The sequence below is a fragment of the Lottia gigantea genome (assembly GCF_000327385.1).
Source record: "Lottia gigantea unplaced genomic scaffold LOTGIsca_5, whole genome shotgun sequence".
NCBI lineage: Eukaryota > Metazoa > Mollusca > Gastropoda > Lottiidae > Lottia > Lottia gigantea.
In genome coordinates, this window is record NW_008709715.1 from 4,837,655 (window position 1) to 4,860,934 (window position 23,280).

The following is a 23,280-nucleotide window of genomic DNA, read 5'->3' on the forward strand; positions in this document are numbered from 1 at the left end:
AAAGTTGGATGGATTTTTTTTTCACCCATTGTAGAATCAGGAACAGTATGAGTGTCCGCCACTTGTACATGTTTGCTCGATGACCCCCCTAACTTTTTTCTGTATTTATCATCTTACCATGTCCGACGCTCAGGGGCTCTTTACACTCTCCCTACGCATCTACTAGACATGGGGAAAGCCCCCATCCCTCTCGCGACTGATGGTTGCTGATATCCCGTAGTCGTAAATCTCTAAACTACTGTAGCGTCGTCTTGATTTTATTCTGTTAAAATTCGGTGTGGGTTACCTCCCTTCATGTAGTTTGTTTGTAATTATTGCTGAATTAGATACTTCGTGCATAATTCATGGCATCTCAATATGTGGTTTCCATCAATGTAGCTTACTGTGCCGATAACAGAGTAAGGTGCAGACAATCAATCGAACGTTAAGCCGACAGTAAGATACGAGATATTACGCATCTATATAGGTCAGATAAGAATTTAAGTGTCCTTGCATTATATAGGTGCATTACTTGAAAATGAATGTTCACGAAACAGCAGAGAAAGGCTTTAAACATGTTGGTATTGAGGTTCTTTTCCATACACGGAGTTAGACCTACAGACTGAATTATTTTGCAATTCTACAACGCAACTTTACATTCGGCAGTATCTGTTGGGGCGAGACGATTTTCTGTGACGGTTCACCATTAGTTTGTCACGTGATAGTAATATTGCGACGCGAATATAGTCCATAGCTTTAGAGCCATTAGGACAGTGACGGGGCTAAAAGGGGGTTACAAGACCCCCTCGCAGCCCCGAATATTATCATATTTAACTTTTGAATCACATTTCAATTTGCATATAACAAGACTCTTGAGAGAAATGACAGGATGACAAAGCATTCGCGTCAACGAAGTAAGCTTCGGTATGAGAACATGCGTAAAGTCAACTATACATAGTAAAAGAAATGACATTTAACATGAAGATTTTCTTTGTAGCCTCATATTGCTACAGGCTCCTACCTCTCTTACTTGTCATATGTAAAGCACGTTATTGGAAGCCTGGCTTGTATCCTTCAAAGATTTTACAGTTTTGATTCGCAATTCTTTACAGGGAGATTTTTATGACAAGTATAGACCTAGTTATACCGACGAAGTAATAGACACAGTTTTACAAATCATACGTAACAACGCAGTAAATCCAGAAAATAGTATGTTTCCAATCGTTATTTAACAGTATTACTACGGCCGAGCGAGAATGGAGCATGGTACCTATATACATGTAAAGTAGAATCCACTGACTAATTTGTTTTAGTTTTGTTTACACATTAAGCCTACTGTAACAGTCATAAATTGATATCACTTTTTGTCAGTTTTGTATCACGTCTAAGTGTAATTTATTCATACATTTTTTTACAATCATTAGTAGTAAAATGATTTTAATTATTTATAGCGCAAAATGTTAAATATGAAATTTTGGAACTTGGTGCTGGAACTGGAAAATTTACTAAGAAACTGAAGGATAAACTAAAGGTGGGTGAATTCTGTTATGGAATTTTATGTACTGGGAATGGGGGGTAAATTCCAAGTATTTTTGGCCAGATGTACAAATAGATATTCTAGATTGGCTTACAGACAAATAACATTCCACATGTTGAACCCTATCCAATGAAACACAAGAGTATAAGTGAAATATATCGAAACGACATAATAATTTTTAGTATTTAATAGTATTCTTGTATTATGTTCTAGCAAGAGAAATTAATTGCTGGTGAACCTTCAGAAGGATTTTTGACAGTTTTAAAACAGTCTTGTCCAGATGTAGAGTGTTTACAATTTGCTGCCAATAATATTCCACTACCAGATTCTTCAGTTAAGGTAAACATGTTACTGTTAGGTTGCGATAAACTTATTAGATTTTTGATACAATCTGTCATCTGACGGATGTTTTGTCCTTTCTGTATACATGATATATAAAAATGTCATTTCCATTCCAATAAATTACTTAGTTTCCTTGGACTCGGCTTTTCTTATTGCTTCTAGCACGACGTAACTTCAGATAAGAATATACCAACTATAGAGATTCCAATTTAAAGTAATCATATGTTAATATTCCAGGCAGTGGTATGTGCTCAGGCTTTTCATTGGTTTGCTAATGTACCAAGTTTATCAGAAATTGATAGAGTTCTTGTACCAGGAGGTTTACTTTGTAAGTAACCTACTTCTTAATGTCTTCTTGGGATAATGGAAAATCTTCTATTGCTAGAACGCAAACATGTTCAACAGCAGAGTAACAGTCGTGATAATAAGAGTGCTGCGATTACAAGTGTCAAATCAAAATCAAATGCAAACTCAATAAAAAAAACGGACTGGAACAAATCATCAAATCCCTAAGCAAATCCAAATGTCTGCTTACATACTTGTCCTCAAACTCAAACTCAAACTCAACACCTCCGTAAGCGCAACGTATGGCTCGGTTGCGAACATGCTTCAAGATGCCAAAATGGGGGAATCCATCAATGACATCATTACTGTGGATGTTTCTTCACCCATTTCCACACAGTTTGATTTCGGCATAGAGTTACGCTGATTGCTGAATTTCATTTTTTTTATCACTATTGCCTTATATAGTTCTGGTATATAATAGAAAAGACAGAAGATATCCTATGGTTTCCGAGTTATCTCAGAAGATAGAAAGTTTTATGGGAGACAAACCACCACCGCAATATTCAGATATGAAATGGAAAAATGTTTTCAATGAAACAGGGTCGTTAAAAAGACATCAAGATATTATCTTGGATGGAATAAAATTTAAGGTAGTTATCTATTTGTCTATTCAATTATCCCTTACGCCCTCCACCGAGTCTTCCAGAACTGGATCAATTTTCATTTGGCTCCAGCTACAGCGTTTTTTGTTTAGTTTGACCAGACGTTAAATGTTTTTCTGAAAATTCTGTATTTAGAAAATTGTTTCTTTTACCTTCTCTTATATTTTTAGGGACCACTAGACGTCGTTATTAACAATGCATGCTCAGTGAGCTATATCAACAACCTACCAGACGATATGAAGGTCAAGGTTAAACAAGAAATCGCTGAAATTATCAAGAGTTATGTAGGAGACCAAGCCGAGATACATATTCCTCATTATTCAATAATACATTTATATAGAAAACAACAATAATTCCAACTGCTTCCATAAATCTTAAATCTTAAATAAATTATAACTTTTAATTAATAAATCTCTAAAATGAACCTGAACAGACAGTTATAAACATATTGTTCCCTCCAAGGCAGGCCTTTCAAGCTGGTGATCTTGGAGCTGCCAGAAACTAACGAATTTCAGATGACCTGTGATGAATTTTGACCATTTAGAGGGCTTTTTATCTAGGTCTTTTTAAGGCCTGGGGCAGGGGGTATGACCTAATGGCAAATAACGTGCTCACTAACATCACCTGAATCCGTGTAATATTTTCCTTCCTACACTTACAAACATAATGTAGTCATTGTAAAAGGATGTCAACAATCTATTACTTCACACAATAATAGGACATCATAACTTTATCAATTGTTTAAAACTAGGTCAACATTTACATGTACGCTTGTGACATCAAAGACTTAGTTTAATTGGAATTACACGAACCGCACTGATTGAAACTTGGAATGGTGCAAATTGACGCTTCCCCGATACACATACAAACATTACAAAATCTCTTGACAATTCACTTAATATTTTTGTATTTAACCATGTAAAACAATTCCGAAAATATTGAAGGTTTTGATATGGACACTGAATTGTTCTTCCCCATTTTTTCGAAGCTCTTCGGCTAGTGAGCACTTAATATGGTTTTAATTGGTCTTTTTATCAGTTTTGAATAGAAATGTTCCTTGTGCTTACTCTAAAGGTAGCAACGAAATCTTTTATCAGTGTTAACTAAGTGTTAGTGCCATCATAACTATGTATGCTCAGAGCTATATCCACAACTTGCCAGAAGATATGAAGGTCAACGTTAGTATGAAGTTATTGAAATTATTAAAGTTAACATAGATAAATATTCCATTTTATCCCTTGATAAATGTATTTAAAAGCAAAACTAAACAGGGCCCATGTAATGATTTTTTATTTTGAAATTAAAAATATTACTAAAGCATGATCAGCGAATAAAAATCTTATGAATGGATGAATAAAAAGGAATAAAGATAAATTCAATCAACACGCACGGTGGATTTATTTTGAGCATAATAAAATTTGTTAAAAACTGTAAATAAATAATTTAAGAATAAGCCTAAATTGAATTACATAATAAAACAATTATTTTAATTAAATAATAAAATCCCTAAACGGTTAAAACCTTCTTATTATTCACCTTCCTCTGAAGTCTTTTGGCTTTTAATAGGGGGAAGAACCTTTTCTCTGTTCCACTGTCTTGATTGTAAAGCAGACGTTACAGATGCGGAATTGGGATGTTTTGGTATCGAAGGTTTTTCTTGAACTGCCATGTGACGTGGACCCAAGTTTGGATTTATATCTGGTAAGATATAGGCTATCCCTAAATTTGGAACTGAGAATAAGGCTGAAAGGAAGAGAAATACTTTAATTCAATAGAATTAACATATATTATAATTAAAATGCCTCTTTTTAAGCGATACATCGTAGTTCACAAGAACAACTTTGCTATCGCCATTTTAAAGCAAATTATGAGGGCCTCTCATAGGTCCGCGCTCAAGAGTACTTTGTGGCCACAAGTGCAACAGGCAAGTAACACTGATATACGGGTGATGCGCCACTCTTTGTGAATTGCAATACTTCCAAAGGGGCGAGGGGGGGGGGGGGGGGGGGGAGGAATTTAACACCTTTTGTTCATTATCTCACCTTGTCCGATATTTGAGTCTTTCCATTGTTTACCATTGGCAGTTAAAATTTTATTACCTCTATATACAGCATAAGGATGATGGACAATATTACAACTTTTAGCCTTGTCGGTGTATAAAAACATCCTAGAGCGAGGTCTACATTGGTAATGTACTTGTTTAGGTCTCGGTATATATCGATTTATTAGATCATTCACTTTTCCATTATCGTATTCCGAATCAGGAGTAAATTCCTTTCCACTGTTAGCAGTAGAAATTCTTGTCCTTGTTTCAGGAGTAATACGACTATTTTGACTAACTGAAAAGGGCGACGGTGCTGGTACAGGTGGTGATGCTTTGGCAGATGAACGTCGGCTTTGCAGTTCAACTTTCTTACAGATACTAACTGGACGAGGCTGATGCTCTCCTCCTCCGTCCATGGTTGGTGAGAAACGATGGTGTTCACATCTAAAACGTTGGCGAGAGTAAATACGATTTAAACCTTCTCGTAATTTATCTACTTCACATTGGACACATTCAATATCAATTCCACAGAGTTCAGGTGATTTCACAAAATAAGAAGCTCGATGACAAGTTTTAAGTCGACGAGCTCTGGCCTCAAGCTCACAAGCTTTTAAAAAGTCTCTGACACTAATATCAGGGAGTTTTAATGGTTTTGACAAGTATTTGGTAGCGATAGCAATTGCATCACGTACTCTCTGCCGACTTTTTTCAGCTAATCCATCCTGCCTTTTGTTATACTCTTGGATTCTTTGCTGTGTTAGACGATATTCAGTATTTGGTGAATACACATTTTCCCTTCCACTTCCAGAAGAAGAGCTCTCAACTAGATTATATCGAGATGCTTTTGGTGAACTTAAAGATGATTCTGGAGATAATAGTGCAGTTTTCCTCAAGTGATCTGGTGACTTCGAAGAACTCCCTTTTGCTGACGTACCTCTTTTTTGTAGTGGCGGTGAACAAGGGCTAGTTGGTGTTCTCCTATTTGCTGATTTCTTTGTAGAATTGGCACTCCGCTTTCCCGAACCTCTATTTTTATGTTTTTCTTTTGAAGAAGATGAGTTGGGTGAGCTCATAGGCTCGCGACACTTAAAACAAGGTAAACATTTTCTTATATCAATTCCTGATTAAATAGAGACGTAGAAAACAGCTTCCTCTTCCTTTTGTGCCAACAGATTATGGAAGACGTCAATTATCTATGACGTAATAATCGGTTGTATTAAGATATACATGTAATATCCGGATCTGTTTTTGAAAAAATGTCCTTAGAGCAAAGCTTCATGAGATCTCTTTTCTGGGAAGAGCTTTAATTGTTTTTCTTTCTTCAACTGATTATTGTATATACTGTCGATTTTCAACGTCAGATCAGTATACTATCAGGGGTGATTTCTAAAGTAGTCGTTGTCCACAACCGTTATACTGATGGGTGATATTTTTTTGATGGGCAAGATTAAATTGTTACTTTTATTTTTACTACATTATTAGCAATAGAAAGACAAATTCTTTCATTCTTTTTCTTTATAACTGTCCATTACACATTATGTGGGTTCATAAATTCATTTTCAATGAGGTCATATTCTCCGACATGAATACACTGCAGGGAAAACCAAATAGAGAATCCCGAAATGATGAGGATTTTTAGATGGAAGAAGGGAATTACCGTCGATCAAGGATCCTGAAAGTGTTAATGGAAGTCAAAAGAATGAAAACCCATGATCTAGAGACTACATAAGAATGAATCGCATATTGTAATTCTAAAATTCCTTAGAAATTACTGTGTGAATCTGTGTTTGTCATGAAACGTCTTTGAACCACGAATGTAATAACATGTCATCAATAGATATTCTGTCTTTTATACATATTGTCAACGTTTTGGTTAATAAATCTTGGCACCCTGAAAATAAACACATTCCATTAGTACGGAATAACTGATTTATTATTAGTATATTAGGGGGTGAGAGTCGACACCGGCATCAGAATTTTTCTTACGTTAAAGAGGATTAGTGTGAACTTCATGAAAAGGATTTTCATGGAACAATGTCTGACGGGTCGAACCACCGGATCGAGGGTCAAGATGGTTCAAGGGTACTATACAATTCCGATTAAAAATATTTTTGAACAAATATATTATGTTGTTGTTTTTTTTTTAAGGTTTTTTTTTCATTTCGAATTCATTGGATGGTCTTAATGCGATGAGAAAATTGAGTACAACTAGGAACGATAATTTGAATATTGAAGTGTGGGCCCTCGGAAATAAATTGGTCAGAGAGTCTAGAGCTGCACAATTCGTCAATCCGCCAATAGGCGTCAGGTGTTTTATCTAAATCTTATATATTTATTACCTTGTGTTAAATGAGATGGGAAAAATAACTTTCTGTGAATGTTCTCTATTATATCATTCTTGTGTTTTGTTGTCAAGTCAAAAAATGGTGGACATCCACTGACCATTTCATACAACACAACACCTCTAGATAGAAAATAAAACTACATAATATGTATCCAACATTTACAAACATATGCGTTTCAAAAGCTGTCATTATAATTTCATGATCTCAACAGTCTTAAATATATGAAATCGTTTTGGATACTACTTCATAAAGAGTATACCGTATGACATTTTTTCCGATCCACATTGTACTTATATGAGACCGGTCTTTCCGATTTGTTTTTGCATGCAGATTTCAACATGGACAACTCCAAAGCACTTTTAAGGAATGTGATGCATGAAATTTAAAGACTATATAACTGTTCCTGTAAATTTGGAATTGCAGACATCACTGACGCGTTTAATATAAAATGTATTTTGAATGGTGACAAATTGAATTCTAAATGTAGCAAACTTCTTACATGCTCCATACATCTCTTGGAAAACTATGCTGAATACCAAGATATACTTCTGGTGCTGTATACACAGGTGTTCCACAAGATTGAGTCATACATTCTTTCTGATTTGCATTACAGCTTAAACCAAAATCTAAAATTAACCAACAAATCAAATCACAAACACTCTTTGACAGCGTTCGTCTTTAATGCTGTTGGTAACAGATTTATCATCATACGATTAAATAAAATGAGTTACATGACAGGACTACCAACGTACAAATTCCCTAATTCAAATGAATTCAAATGAAAATTGAAATTTGATAACTTGTACGCAGACGAACTATAATATCAAATAACACCGACTCCTCCGAAGAGACTGATGTAAATATCTAATAATTATTTATTGTTTTATAGAAGAATATAGCAATGGGCTCCCGACTTACCTATAAGTGTAACGTGAAGTTCTCTGTTCACCATAATGTTACTAGGTTTAATGTCTCTAAAAGTATACAATCAAACAGTTAAAGTCAACTTTATATATACAATGGCATTGCGCCAAAATCCTTTTTCCAAATATTCAACAATTAAAGGGTATTGTTTTGTGAAGTCAGTTTGGTACATGCTCTTAATTGTATCTATGACTGAAATTTCAAAACATACCAAAATATGTATATTATGTATATTCACCAAACAAGTGTTATTCTCGTTTCTCACATTATTGGTAAGCGACTTCGTAGTCATAATCCTTTCAATTTGTGTCAAGTTAGCCCACACAGCAGGCCCGTAGATACAACTTATACCGACCAATTCCAAAACTGCAACCATTGTCCCCCTGAATATATTACTTGCCCCTCCGAACAATCAAATCTGGCTACGGTTCTTCCACACAGTGATATATTTTTGAATGAATGATATTGAATTATTACCTATGTATAATATAATTACTATGACAATAAGACACAGCAGTCACTAGCTGATACATTAAGAAACGAGACATATCTTCACCCAAACCACACCTGGAATATATAGTCCATAGTCCAGACGTTATAGTTGAATTCTAAAGACATAGTATTGTGGTTTTCACATTTTTATTTTGATAGCGAATTATTCGACATCAAATACTTACAAAATAATTCAAAGATTTGTTCTATTCAAGGAGAATGGCATCGGTCGCTTTGAAATCGATGTAGTCTGTCGACGGCAACCAAGTAAAATCCATTTTTATCTGTCAACAAGATTCTTTGTATTCATGACGTGTGGGTTAATGAAGACGGGCAACGCCATTCAGAGTGCAATGAGGGAAATTTTGCCAGGAGATTTGTCGAGGGAATCTGTAAGGGGAAACCGGGTCGAAAATTCTGAAGGTATGAGTGGAGGGGAGTCCATGGGGAGGAATTATTGCTAATGGGGGAAATGGGGAGGATTCGTCGGACCAAGGAGGAAAGGGGAGGAAAGTTGATCTACGACTGGAATTTATGTCATTCACCACGAAAATACAGAAAATTGGGAACGAACATCCGTCCAATGAACTATTTCGATATGTGGAGTGTGATTTTATACTTAATTATGGTTAATCATTGCATGCATTTTTCGTGTGAAATATACGTTTCAAAACGACTGTTTTTTTTGGAGAGGAATAAATTTTAGAAAAAATCTTCCAGAGAGGAACGATCTCATTGAGGTTGAGAATCCATTTCAGAATCGTCTTTTACAGTCATCTACCTAAAAATCAAATTACCATTTACTGAATTCATTTAATAATTATTTAAGAATCTCACCTTTCTTTGATTAAAGCGGACAATGTTTTACCGTCAATATATTCTAGAACAAGGTACATATTATCAGCTGTAACCATGGTTTCATACATTTTTACAATATTACGATGCTTTAAAGATATCAGAGATTTGTATTCTGCCTTAAATAACAGTATTTGTTTCTGGGACCTTGATTTTCCAAGTTTCTTGATGCATTTCACTGCTACCTATAAATATATAGAATAAGCACTGAATTTGACCGTGACACTACATTGTAAATATTGGCTAAGAGAATTTAAAGGTGGCATTGTAGAATATGCAGTAAAGTATGTTTTAAAAAATGTTTTTCTTTTCAAATTACGAACTGGCGTAATCGATTAATGTACAAAGAAGTGGGGTTATATATGAATAAGCTATTATTCAGAATACTATATCCTTTTCATCCCTTTGTTACTTTCATTAGGAAGGAATAAATTAGCCTTTGCGTCTCCTAAATTACTGATTATTATGGGATGTCTACGTGTAAGGAAGCTTGGTACAATCTTAAGAGGATTTTATGTGATCAAATAGTCTAAGTCTAAGTTTTCTGATATAGAATGCTGATATATGGCTTGATTGCAGCCTCTCAAAAATAGAACACCAAAATTTATTTTAGTCCATTAGTACAACTAAATACTTTCTGGCTTACTTATTTTACAATTTGTTATATATGAAGTTTGTTAGACCTGCTGATGTTTAAACAGTTAAAGAGACAGTAAATTAGTTTACACATAACAAACCTTATGTCCATGGTGTAGATGAAAACCAAGTCTCACATCAGAGAAGCGACTAGACGTAAGAATTGATGACAATCTATAATTGCCAACCGTTTTCTCCCTATCTGTTTCGATAAAGTCCTTCTGGAGTATTTGGTCTAAACTGGAAGACATGTTTACACTATCACCAACGACGCCGACCTTCCGTCCCGAATGATATTTTACACACAAAACTGTCTACCAATTTATAAGAAACGATCCTTCCTTCTCATACACATGTTAATTTTGACTGAAAAATGATATGCTGTCAAAAGAAATTAGAACACATATCCCCTTACAATACCGTTCGATTTCTCCAGATAATTTTCTTTTCCTTTTTTGTAATAAGCCGATTAATTTATTTCTGTTTTCATGAGAAATTGATCTGATTATCCGACCTGTCAATATTTATAATATATCACATTGTTATAACCTAGCCCACATACTCTTCTATTTAACCTATTGTTAAAGAATGCAGATCCTTTCATGAACCCAATATATTGTACACTGTAAAGAAATATTGACAAAACATTTTGTAATATTTTATTTGAAACCTATCACAAAAGGTTGACATTTTTTCATTTCAAGAACACTATTATATATGATGACAATTTTGAATTTGTCCTTTGACCAGTTTAGTTTTTCTGTCGACTTGAGAAAATCTGCATAAAAGTGACTTTGAAAAAAAATGTTAATTTTTTCCCGTCAAACCAGTGGTAAATTGGTACCCTGAACCAGCAAATGAATGTCTCGTGACCTTGAATTAGTCATCTTCCTCATTATTTCTGCCAACCCATGGATCAGAAAATCGATGTGTCTACGTTTAATCCGGCAATTTGACTTTGGGCCGTCCATGCAGATTTCTAGAACTTGTTCGCCCTATCCTTGTAGAAAAATGGACTTTGCTTTGGTCGAATGATCATTTATTCTGTAGCGTTATCTGTTGTATATCTGTGTACAATAAATTTCCTCAAATTTAAATATGTCCCAAATGTTTAACAAAATTACCTCCCTTTTATGTCTACTCTTTTATGACGAAGTCCGAAAAGTGAGGAAAGGGGAGAACGATAATTTATGAACAGCTAAATTGCAATTTGAGTAATGGCTCCTATGCATAGGTGACATAATATCTTTATTTCTGGGGATTTTTTTGGACACAGTAGTATTTTGAGCTTATCAATGTATAGATATTTAGAGATGGGACTGTAGCCTACTGACCACATGTTTGTTTTAACTGTTCTGTCGTGATCAACATTCTGGAGTGCAAAAAAGGCACAGCCGGATGTAAACAAATCATTTTGATAATAACATTATTGGACAATCATATTTTTTTTTTGTCAATAATCCATTGAAACAAGTGTTTCTTCAAGACCCGTCGGCGTGAAATGTTAGGTTTAGTAGATGAATATCCAACATACTTATTATTGACAATGGAACTGGACAGATACTGCTAGTGCTTCTGTTCTAGTGGAACATGTTTAATGCAGCCAGAAATTGCTGCTGCCTTCTTGTCTGTGGCTGTCTTTTTCTCAAAACCGGCATTATAATTTGAGGACTCTGCTTTTAAGAGATGAAAGAATGGCCTAATGGAAAGTTATACATTTTGTTTTTATATATTTGCAGCTCTTAATTTCCCTCATTGCCCAGTGGTGATGGCTGAACTATAATATATTGAAGCAGTGCCAGCTGTAGTTTTGTACAAGTAATATAAGTTTAAAATGGCAGTAAAATATACTAAAATACCAACTACAGATAGTTATGACTCTAATTTAACCTTTGATTATAGTTCTCCATTTTCTTATGATGAAGGAGATTCGTCGTATAAATATCGTTCAGCATTTAAATACACAACAAACCAAGATAGAAAACACATTTATTCAGATCTAGATGTTCAAACTTGTGAGTGTTAACAATTTAGTAAAATTTATACAGACTGATTTTATGCAGACTGATTTTATGAAGTCTACTTTTGATAAGATTGGTTTTGATTAACCTTGATTTACACACTTTACTATAGGCAGCCAACAGGGGAATAATATATAAGTTCTTTATGAACAGAACTATGTGTTTGTATACAATGTAAAATTTCCAATATAAGGAAAAAAATGAATGAGTAAGAGCAAGAACATGAGAATTCACAGAACAGCAAAAAGAATTCAGCAACTCCTAAGTACTCTAAAACCTGCTGCCAAATGTTATATTAATAATTTCTAAGCTAATTTTATCATTTTATTGCAGCACAATCTTCAGTTGCAACTAATGTAATCCACGGTCTACTTAGTTTTATATTCATCATACTTCTTATTCTAACTTTTCCTGTATCTATATGGTTTACATTCAAAGTAAGTAAAAGATTTGTCATATATTATAAAAACTTATGCTTTTTTGTAAGCTTATACATTTCCACAAATCTTATTATTTTGTATTGTGGTTGGATTTTTACATAATAACGAGAGTAGTCTATATAAAGTCAGATTTTATCATTGAGTCAAGTCTACATTTACATCATGAATAATGCTCTGACAAAAACAAGACGGTTTTCATTGTATCTGATGATATTTCATCGTTAAGTTGTTATTTTGACTTGTATTTTGCAGATGATTCCTAATTTTCAGAAGATAGTAATTTTTAGACTTGGTAAATTAATTGGTGCCAAAGGACCTGGTAAATACAGTCTACTTACTATTGTTGTTGCATCTTCTCTTGAAAATATTATTGGTTTAAGTAGACAAAAATATTGAAAATAATAGATTGGAGACTCAATGATATATCTCAGGATTCTATACATCTGACGAGAGAGTCAACTTTTATAAATATGCTCAGCTTTAAGGAGTGATTGTATGATTAATTCAGACCATAACTAAAGATAAGATTTGTAATTTTTCTTGTAGGAATCGTTTGTGTAATACCTTTTATAGACAGGCTACATAAAGTAGATGTCAGAATTAAAGCTTTTAATGTTCCACCTAAACAGGTATCATAACAACTTCTTCTTTATCTTGTTTCATTTATCTGCAATTAAGCAGTTTGGCTTTTTAGAATTTTCTCTCTGACCTTGATTCCAAGTCTGTATTCAAACTGGAACCATCTTAAATTTGCATTATAAATATTTTCCATGATTTCCTTTACTTTATGTTTTAATATGGGAACTTAAAAACGTGTTTGCAACTGTACATTAATTGCATAAATCATATCTGTACTAATTTGATATACAAAATATTTTCTGCTATAATAAGAAATGTTACGAAGATTAAGCTCTAATCAAACATGTCTTCCAAATACAACTAAGATTATATTCATTTGAAATATAATATATTTTCTAGATTATTACTAGAGATGGTGCAGTGGTAGAAGTAGGATCTGATGTACATTATAGAATAGCAGATGTAGTAAAGTCTATAACTTGTGTACAGAATCTAGACCAGTCAACACGTATCTTAGTTCAAACAGCATTACTCAAAATATTAGTTAAACACAACCTTGCTGAGATAGAAACTCAGAGAAATGCTTTGGGCAGAGCTGTTCAGGTTTGTAATAATACTTTTATCATTGGTTACATGATTACTTTGCCTGCTTAACAGGCCTACTTGGTTAAAGTCTAATAGGCCTGTCATGCCTTTATGAGATGCCATTTCATTGGTCGTTTATTTCAAGTAACTTAGTCCCTGGGGTTTCCTCTAGATTCAACAAGTACACAAGTAAATTCCAAGTTAACCGAAATGCAACTTTTCAGCATTCTTTAAATAAATGAAATGAAATGACCAAATCTTGAAAAGACCTCAAACTTGCCGTATGTCAAGGTTTGATGAGGGGAAAGTAGAACAGTTGAAAGAATCTGAATTTATTTACCACTACTATTTCATGATATTCAAATCTCAATTTGTGTTGAATTCCTAGAAATTATTAGAAGTTTTACTACATAGTTTATAGAAATGTATTGTATTTTATTCCCTTTAAAACATTTTGTGCCAAAGTGGAAACATTTTCACTAAAATGGTGTAGGGACCAAAATTGATAAAATATTGATATGTTATTAGGAATCATCAACAGAAGCATCTAAAGAGTGGGGTGTAGAGATCTGTAGAATAGAACTGTAAGTGTTACCATTGATATAACATTCATTACAATATTTTTACATGGAACAAAAATCCATCATTTTATGGAATGACATTGTAACATACTATTCTAATATTAGAGATGAGAGTGTTTAATTCTTAGACAAAAACAAGTTTTGGGAAATTGAATGAGATGTAAACTGCAAATGTGTCCTAGATACCTAGATACAATACTGCTCAAATTTATCTCAATCATCAGAAATGGCTCTTTATCAGATTTAACTGGCCATGTAGTTGAGTACAAATTAAGATCAGGTCGCTTCAATATAGTATAATGAATCTGTTTAGGTCTCAGGTTAAGGTGATACGAGGACCTCCACCAAAACAGACTCCATCTGTAATGTTTCCACCCGGTATGATGTCAGCTACAGGTTCTTCTACTAAACTACCACCTGCATTACAAAACATAGCTTCTGCTTTACTTAATACTGCTCAAGGTTGGTTTATCTTACACAGTATTATCATATTAAAAATAATCTGACTTGAAAATGAAATGAAATGAATGGAGTTTTCGTCCTACTTTTCTGCACCTTATGAGTTAATGAAGATGGGCAATGCATGCAGTATGCAATGAGGGAAAATTTGTAAGGACAGCAACATTAGCATGATGTTTTCGATTTTTAACTGTATCACTTATTATTTCATGTGTAATCTCAAATGAGTTTTATGGTTGACTTTTTGACCGAGGCTTTTTTTGATGATTTTGAAATGTTGAATAATTATTTAAATTTTCAAAGGAATTAAGTACAAAGCTATTGTTATCTTTTAGTGATCATATATCTTGATGATTTGCAAATGATATTGATGTAATAAACTCCATTTCATATTATTTCTCTTAAACTATTTGTAGGTTGTTCAACACAAGAGACAAACATGTTACCATCAGAGATAGTGGGTACTGTCAATAAAGAATATAACCAAGATAATAGTACTATGAGTGCCATAATCAGTTCAGTACAAACAGTATTAAATGAAACATTAGTACGTAAAGTAGATGCTGTATATCAGTTTCATGTGACTGGAGATTTTAATGGTTTATATTATCTTGATTTAAAACATGGTAAGTTTTTTTTATGGTTTTAACAGTTTCAATACTGGTGGTCATTCTACTGGCCATATTGTTATGTTTTATTTCAGAGCTGCCTGTAATTCATTTAAGTCATATTAAATGGAGTTTGGGGTATATGAGGCTTTATTTTACTCACATACTCAGTGTTCAAGATATAAGGTTTTCAAGGTATAAATATAGGCTGCTGACTTGGTAGTCTTTACTAGTCATGTCTGTTTGGAGCTCTACAATGCTTATGATTTTAGTCTTAAAACATGTTTCAATAACTGGAAATTAATCAGAGGTTAAATAAAAAATGTTGTTATCATATAACCCCAGGTCTTCTGAACATCAATGATTGATAAACATACTGCTCTTTCCAAAATTTGTTACATTGTTAAATTTCTGAATTGTTTTCTTTTGTGGATTTGCATTAATTTTTTTCTTACCTTACATTGAGTGTATTTTGTATTTAGGTCGTGGATCAATAGGGGAAGGTATGTCTCCAACAGGTGAATCAGATGCTACTTTAATGATGTCTATTGATGATCTACAAGCTATGTTTAAAGGAGAAGTAAAACCATTTCAAGCCTATATGAGCGGTAGACTACAAGCTGCTGGTGATTTAGATGCTGCTATGAGATTAGAGGAAGTCATTAAAAAGATCACTGGAAGATAACTCACTGTCTGGAAGTAAGTGAAAGTGGTTGTAAAAACAATTTGAAATTGACATTATGGACAATATTGAATGAACTTCTCTTAGCTAATATAAACTGATATGCAACAAGCATGATGAGCAAAGATTTAGATTTTGAAATCAAGTGTTGATGTGGTCTTATAGAGAATTTGTGTGTGATTGAATGTATAAATGTAAAAAATTAATCATGTCAAGAACATTGTTAGTAAAATCTTTAAAATGTATTGTTTTATTCATAATTAAGTTATATTTCATGTTACGTTATGTATTATGTTATTTATCAATAAATGAATGTTATTATTTTGTAATAAAGATTTAAAAGAAAATACAATCTTGTAAATAGAATGCTTCATGACAATGATAATTTCTTTGGAGGCATCCCTCCACTGTTACTTTCTTACTAGAAGATATTCCCATGTAAGACACCTTTTAATTATTATTGAAGCATAAAGTATTGTATTCGACCTTGCAATCATCGTCAATGAACAACAATTTGCTTTTAGTATGCATAGTGTTTAAACTCTTTGGCAACAACGCTTACAAGAGTAACGTCCTCTGAGCACATTCACTTATCGACTACAATAAGGAAGTTTAATGCAATTTTTTGGTTTCAGAAATGTTTGAAATCAAGTACAATGTTGAAGTTAACATCAACAAATCGACAATTGGCCTGCAGAGTTGTGAGGTGATCGTGATCATTTATGAACGATCGCCTACGTCATGCCAGTGTATCTCACACCTTGGAAATTCATAAACTATATCATGTTTTTTTTTTATCACGCAGAGCAATTATTGTTTGATATATATGTATTTTTTTAAGGTTTTTCAAGTCTAAGGTCGATAACAATCAGTGTAATGGCCCCGTCACACCGGAAAGGCGTCCCCACTGTGGTGCTACGGCGACGGAAAATTAGCTCAGAGCATGTTAAGGTCGCCATAAGCCTTATAAAAACGTGAAGGATTCGTCAGATATCGTACGGTGGAGTACATTGTCGCCAATAATCGCTGTTGAGATCGCCACAGAATCATAGATTTTATTAGGGAATGCAATATAGTCAACTACAATAGGCGGTCAACTACAATTTTAGTCGGGGTAACATCGCAAATGATCGCAGTCCAATGTGACGGGGCCGTCCGTGCGAAAACCGAATGACAATAAATTTGTCGTAACGAGAGAATAAATAACTAATATGGGTTTGACGACATTGAATATTGGACCGTTGTGGAATAGGGCCCCATCGATTTGTATCGAAATCTACCCAGATACATTTCGATGCATTGATTTTTAACGCCCCCTTGTTCAGTCTTATCGATTTGGTATTAATGTTAGACCTACTTGGGAGTATTCAGAGGACTTAAGAAATAAGCCGATTACACCTTTCCTTCAACTAAAAGGCTTCCTCTTTTAGAATGGTCAACTAGTTCAAGGAAAAGGCAGACTTAAATTTCTTTAACTCATTGCGTTTAATTTATTTTTGATTGTTTAGTTAATATTTACATAATGGAATCATAAATAAAAGATTGGGAATAAAGATTAGGTGAAGTAGAATGTAAAGCGATAGAATGGTATTAATATAGTGTATATTGATTGATAAATTACTCGCTTATTCACCACAGGTATGTCCTGAGTGTCGAGTAAAAGGGAATTACGAATGGTTTCACTGCAAGCAATCATATTATTATTCCAGTGTTGTATTGTATAATGTGGATTTCAGGTAAAAATTAAATATATTTTTTTTATTCCATAATTTGATTGAATGAAATGTAGGCCCATGCTAATGGAATAGACCTCTCATGACAACGTCTTTGCATTATTGAGCTTATCAATGTAAAAACTATTGCTTTTCAGAAATTGGTATCGAAATCCAAAATTGCCTCAGGAAAAAAATTCATTATTTTACTATATGATGTTCATTAAGTATTTTGACGTCTGTTCCTACCAAATTATTGTATAATCATCCCACACCAAAAATATATAATTATGTGAACCCAATCTATGAAAAATACCAGCACCCATGATATAATATAATTGTTTGTACAAAACCTATGTATAATATCCCAAATCCATAATATGTAATTGTTGGAACCAAATCGATGTAACAAATCTCAACACTCATAATATATAATTGGGTGAACCAAATCAATGTATGATATCCCAACACCCATAATATGATATTATACATTTGATTTTGGGTCGAATTTTATACATTATGGGCGCTGTAATCACATGATTATATATTGTGGGTGTTGGGATTCTATACATTGATTGGGCATTGATTGTATAATATACAATAGTGTAGACCCAAGCAGTGTATACCCATAATACGCCTTTGAATCAAATCGTATGTATATCAAACTCTTATAATACTGTGGTGATCCGAAACAAATCAGAATAAGAATTTAATAGCTTAATGGAATTGCTATAGTTTAAGGCAGGACTAAACTGACTCTCGTGGGAATCACTGTTGATAATTGCGTGATTAATCATATTACAATGCTTATTAATGTCCAGCCTTCACTTATTAAATACAATGTTTTTTTATATTATAGATACCAGAACTTCATGAAGACACCACGCCCTCTCTTTTCCATATAAAGCCTGTAGAACATGGAATAAATCATATCCGTGAAGTCAGAGTTTCCTCACAGATTCAAATCTGAAGTAGTCCCTTATATCCATTAACACCAACGTCGACCATAGCATCAGGAGTAGTTAAGATCAGATTCAGTCAATTCTGATCCGAATTTGCAATTCCTCATCTTCCCTTTACCCAGGAAACCCTTTCTATCATGTAATAATTAGCATGAAGGTATAGTTTCGTCACATGTGTTCAGATTCATTCATAAATCTTATTACAGCGTTAATTAACACCAACGTCAACGATAGCTCGGGGACCGGTTGGAGTGAGAGCACCCAAAGGACAATACCAAGGAGAATTAAGGTTAATTAGACAGAACTACACCGAAAAACATTGGTTAATAAGAGGAATTACGAGATATAATTAACCAGCATCAAGGGATTTGATGTAAGAGACCAATAACTAGGAATTCCATTGTTATTTCTATATTTATATTTCTATTGTTGATTGTTAAAACATTTCCAATTAACAATACGTTTGATAATTCTGGTTGTGACATACGAAGTTGAGTGTGGAAACAAAACATGTATGGATTTATGTGATAACAACTTATAGTAAGAGACCCTGAGGTAGATCACCAGGTGACGCTCGCAATAAGAATTAGCGTAGACAGATCTGTTATCTTCCCGGTTGGAACTCAGATCTGAATATTGACCGACAGATCATTCATCATTACATCTAGGACAGAGGATGACATCGGAGACAGATTTGTGCGTTGTACAGAAGAATTTCATATGAGGGGAAATAAATCTAAATGCTTTAATGCAAAGGCTTAAAAGTGAAAAGGGTGATCAGAAGGAAGACGACGAAGCTGTAATTGCTGGAATATAACTGGCAATAAATAAACCAAGTATTAACGATACGAACCTCAAAACGAAACCCGAAATCCAAAACAACATTTCGGCGAAACAGACAAAGACCAAGAACAGCTACGATTCTGATCCGAACAATGTGCTAGAGAAGGGCGGTCTGCAAATAGAAGTGACACGTTGAAGCGTCATTGGAATAAGGAGTTAATACCAATGAAATGTTTTAAGATATTGCAGGGTCTCTTTCAAGGGCACCTGTTCGTTGTATTACATATATTATGATAGGTAGTTGATAAGTACCAGTGTCGTTGCCACGCCAGTTCCACATTACAAGGTTATTTAATTCTTCATTTTAGATAGTGTTAAATTTATAACAGTAAAGTGAAGAAAGTGCCTAGCTTAAATATGATTTATAGGGAAGATTTCGACAAAACATTTGTAATAATATTATCATCTATATTAGTAGTGGAAATGCTAATAGGTCTGACGGCTAATATTTGTGTGTTGGTCGTTGGTCGCGATGTGATGAAACGATACTGGGAAAAAGGAAATAATTTCAATATGAATCTCCACGTGGTGGATTCTGTGATATGTATCTTTACCATTCCATTAACCATGGTTTATCTCTTAACTTCAAGATTTCAACATCCTATATTCTGTCTAGTGTTTGAAGGAGCTGTTTCTTTCACCAGCAGTGCCAGTTCTTTAACACTATTCTTCATCTGTTTAGATCGCTACTTTGCAATGACAGCACCAACTGAACCATGTGTAATTTCAAGACGGACTAATGTATTTATAGCTCTAGTTTGGCTAGGTGCATGCTTTGCCTTCTGTGCACCGTTTTTTGGTTTTGATGTGGAATTATTTCACACAACGAATTGGACTCATTCTACCTGTGGTGATATATTGTGGCAAATGGATGATGGTTATTTTTATGAACTTATTTATATCATAGCATTCCTTATGACTGTTATAGCCATGATATTGTTTTATTGCTCTGTCAAGAGAATTTATAAGAAGCGAAATGCAGTAAGAACAGCACTAGTGAATGCTTCTTTACCTTTTGGTATGAAAGGTGCAACTCCGCGAGGTGAAAACAAAGGTGCAGTGTTATCTATGGGAATTGTGTTTGCTTTCCTAGTATTTTGGGGACCTCATTTAGTAGTGACAATAATAACTATGTTTGTAAGAGATTCGCTGTTTCTGGATGTTACTCAGATTCTATGCTTAGTTTTCGCCTTTTTAACACCAGTCATCCATCCTATACTTTATGCAGCACTGAGACCAAAGTTTCGTGAAATGTTAAAACGGAAATTAACGCGTGATACTGTGGCAATAGGTTGTGCTTCATACAATAAAGATAGAGCTCTAGCAACTATTGAGGTACCGCGCACCATATCATGACAACAATCCATTGAGAATAGTTAGTGTACTATGGTGTTCTAATGCAGCAGGTTTTAAATAGCCTCCGAGGAACGAACAATATTATGCTATTCCCAGTAGGCCTACCATTTTCGACTATATAAAAAGAGGAACCGTTCCGGACGATTACAAAATATATGGAGATCATAACAAGATCCGTCCAAAACACAAACTTATTGTTTTACACCTTCGTCTCCTCAACACAAACTATTTCAAATGGTATATAATATATGAGTACGGGCAACCGCTCTCATACGAAGCTTTTTTGGTAACATGGACCTGTGTCTTAGATATTTATTGATAGGGATGTGAGGATGTAACATGTAATGCCAGTCAATAATCAAAATGTAATGTACTTATCTGCCATATAACTACCTGTAAATGGAGCATAATCGGCTCAAATAAACAACATGTACATGTTATGTAAACTAAAAGTGCATCGAGATACAGCGAAATTAACCAATTACTAAACTTAAAGCCGACTAATGTTAATGTACTGATTGTGCTGTGCACTAAATATAATGATAATCGAATGATTAAAACTATTGATTCACCCACTGGCCATATTCAATAGTTAGAAGAAAGAAATGTAAACAAAGTTTTCTTAAGTGAAAGTTACGTATGTCTAGAGGTCTGCAAATATGTTTACGGTGCGGTATTATCGATACAGTATTAAAAAAAAGAAGAGAATCGTTTCCGGACCCATCTTCACAATGTCAAGATATAACTTCCTACGACTTAAACTTTGACTGCAATAGCTGTATTCTTGTACAAGAAAGGTGACAATTGCAGCCAAAGTATAAGTAGGTTCGTATAGCTTGACAATGCGGAGATGGAACCAGAACTCCTGTTTTCATTTTCTTTTGGATTGTACAAAAATATTCTGCATTGCACAGATACAAAATCATCCTTAAGCGACATTTAATGATAGAGATCGCATTAGAATACAATCTTATGGTATACCATAATCGAATAATAATAACTTTCAATCGAATTTGTTTTTTTTTTAACATTTCCTGAATGATTTTGCTATATTCATTTAAGTTTTTAGTGTTCACTGTGATGTATGAGATCAGAATAATATGAATTTGGTCTCCGAATGCTTTTTTTTCAAATTCTATCCAGAATAGTTGAAACAAACTAGGAAATGCATGTTTTCTTTTGACCGGAAATTATTCTCTCTTATCACCAAAGCTCAATCGATTCATTTTTTATATCTGACTTTGATATAAAACGTTTTATGTGTTCCTTAGAAATCACAGTGCTTGAACATTTCTATTAATTGCAACGAGAAGACCCCACACTAAGATATCATAAAGGCTTACAGCAATACAGTCGTAGATGACGTTGGTGATTTGCTAACTCTATCTTTTAACATATTGGAAATTTCATATCATAAAGATCATAGGTCGAAGATACACCTTTTGAGTAGAAGATCACAAAATAAACTTGTCCTTTTTCTATCATAAGATGGTTTTTAAACGGATAAGAGAATCTACCCTCATATAATAGACCCGCCAAATACCGATATGTTTCCAGAAGTTTGTCAGAAAACCCTACTTGCCTAATCTCAACGCACAATAAAGAACCTTTAGATGTGGAGTACTATTAGTGAAAAAGCTTTCAGGTGTCTATTATCTGGAAGATATAGCTGCTTCGGTACCATTTCAAATTTGTACAGCTTGTTTATTACAAATGAACAGTACGAGAAGTACTTCATTTGCGTTACAGATTATGAGGTCACTATTACACAAATGATTTGGCTCATAATCTTGATAGGGAAATCAGTACCAACCAACACAAAGACAAATATAAAGCCAAGAATATCTTTTAAGAATACTCTTTTTTAAAAAATAGTATCATTATGATTCTGAACGAAATATAGGAGCTTTCGGAAATTTAAATATAATGTAGAATGAATTTTTCCCTAGTTTACTCTAGTTCTCAATCAGTAAGACAAATATCAGTAAATACAAATTTACATTCATTTTAATTTGAATAATAATTTGTACATAGAAATAACATGATCTATAGTACAATAAACACATAATATATACAATTATTTGACATTACACATACTGTATACTCCACGTGCATTTCATGTTTAAAGGGACAGATTCACCACTTTTTTACCAATCGTACCTTAGTCTAAGAAATGGGATTTTTTTTTACCTAAGCCAAACAGTAATAGTGTCCACAGTTAACGTCAACATTTTTAGCCTTCAAATCCTTGTGTGTCCAAAATTATCTGCCTTTGAAAGTAAAAAAGACAAGTCGTCTTTTCTTGAGACACTGCTATATAAAGAAAAGAAATCTGAAGAAAAGGGTAAAGA

General features: G+C 33.8%; 5 protein-coding genes across 5 annotated transcripts; 3 read left to right on the forward strand and 2 right to left on the reverse strand.

The window, feature by feature from the left end:
* Positions 1 to 868: 868 nt before the first annotated feature.
* Positions 869 to 3,158, forward strand: LOTGIDRAFT_154408 (hypothetical protein; the record flags this gene model as incomplete). Its single annotated transcript, XM_009062088.1, has 6 exons — positions 869 to 893; positions 1,431 to 1,510; positions 1,730 to 1,855; positions 2,096 to 2,186; positions 2,609 to 2,793; positions 2,976 to 3,158. 6 exons carry the CDS (start codon positions 869 to 871, stop codon positions 3,156 to 3,158), a joined length of 690 nt encoding a protein of 229 aa, XP_009060336.1.
* A 1,175-nt stretch (positions 3,159 to 4,333) lies between these two features.
* On the reverse strand, positions 4,334 to 5,922 carry LOTGIDRAFT_154409 (hypothetical protein; the record flags this gene model as incomplete). The annotated part of the gene is made up of 2 exons (XM_009062089.1): positions 4,334 to 4,548; positions 4,848 to 5,922. 2 exons carry the CDS (start codon positions 5,920 to 5,922, stop codon positions 4,334 to 4,336), a joined length of 1,290 nt encoding a protein of 429 aa, XP_009060337.1.
* Positions 5,923 to 6,639: 717 nt separating this feature from the next.
* LOTGIDRAFT_154410 (hypothetical protein) lies at positions 6,640 to 10,352 on the reverse strand (the record flags this gene model as incomplete). The annotated part of the gene is made up of 7 exons (XM_009062090.1): positions 6,640 to 6,740; positions 7,189 to 7,313; positions 7,694 to 7,820; positions 8,113 to 8,168; positions 8,596 to 8,685; positions 9,448 to 9,650; positions 10,203 to 10,352. The coding sequence occupies 7 exons, from the start codon at positions 10,350 to 10,352 to the stop codon at positions 6,640 to 6,642; spliced, it is 852 nt and encodes a 283-aa protein (XP_009060338.1).
* A 1,165-nt stretch (positions 10,353 to 11,517) lies between these two features.
* On the forward strand, positions 11,518 to 16,399 carry LOTGIDRAFT_183359 (hypothetical protein). Its single transcript, XM_009062091.1, has 9 exons — positions 11,518 to 11,604; positions 11,841 to 12,116; positions 12,456 to 12,559; positions 12,815 to 12,881; positions 13,109 to 13,191; positions 13,541 to 13,744; positions 14,255 to 14,310; positions 14,621 to 14,769; positions 15,857 to 16,399. The coding sequence occupies exons 2-9, from the start codon at positions 11,936 to 11,938 to the stop codon at positions 16,057 to 16,059; spliced, it is 1,047 nt and encodes a 348-aa protein (XP_009060339.1). The 5' UTR covers positions 11,518 to 11,604; positions 11,841 to 11,935; the 3' UTR covers positions 16,060 to 16,399.
* A 3,531-nt stretch (positions 16,400 to 19,930) lies between these two features.
* LOTGIDRAFT_154412 (hypothetical protein) lies at positions 19,931 to 20,929 on the forward strand (the record flags this gene model as incomplete). The annotated part of the gene is made up of 1 exon (XM_009062092.1): positions 19,931 to 20,929. One exon carries the CDS (start codon positions 19,931 to 19,933, stop codon positions 20,927 to 20,929), a length of 999 nt encoding a protein of 332 aa, XP_009060340.1.
* Positions 20,930 to 23,280: the final 2,351 nt, after the last annotated feature.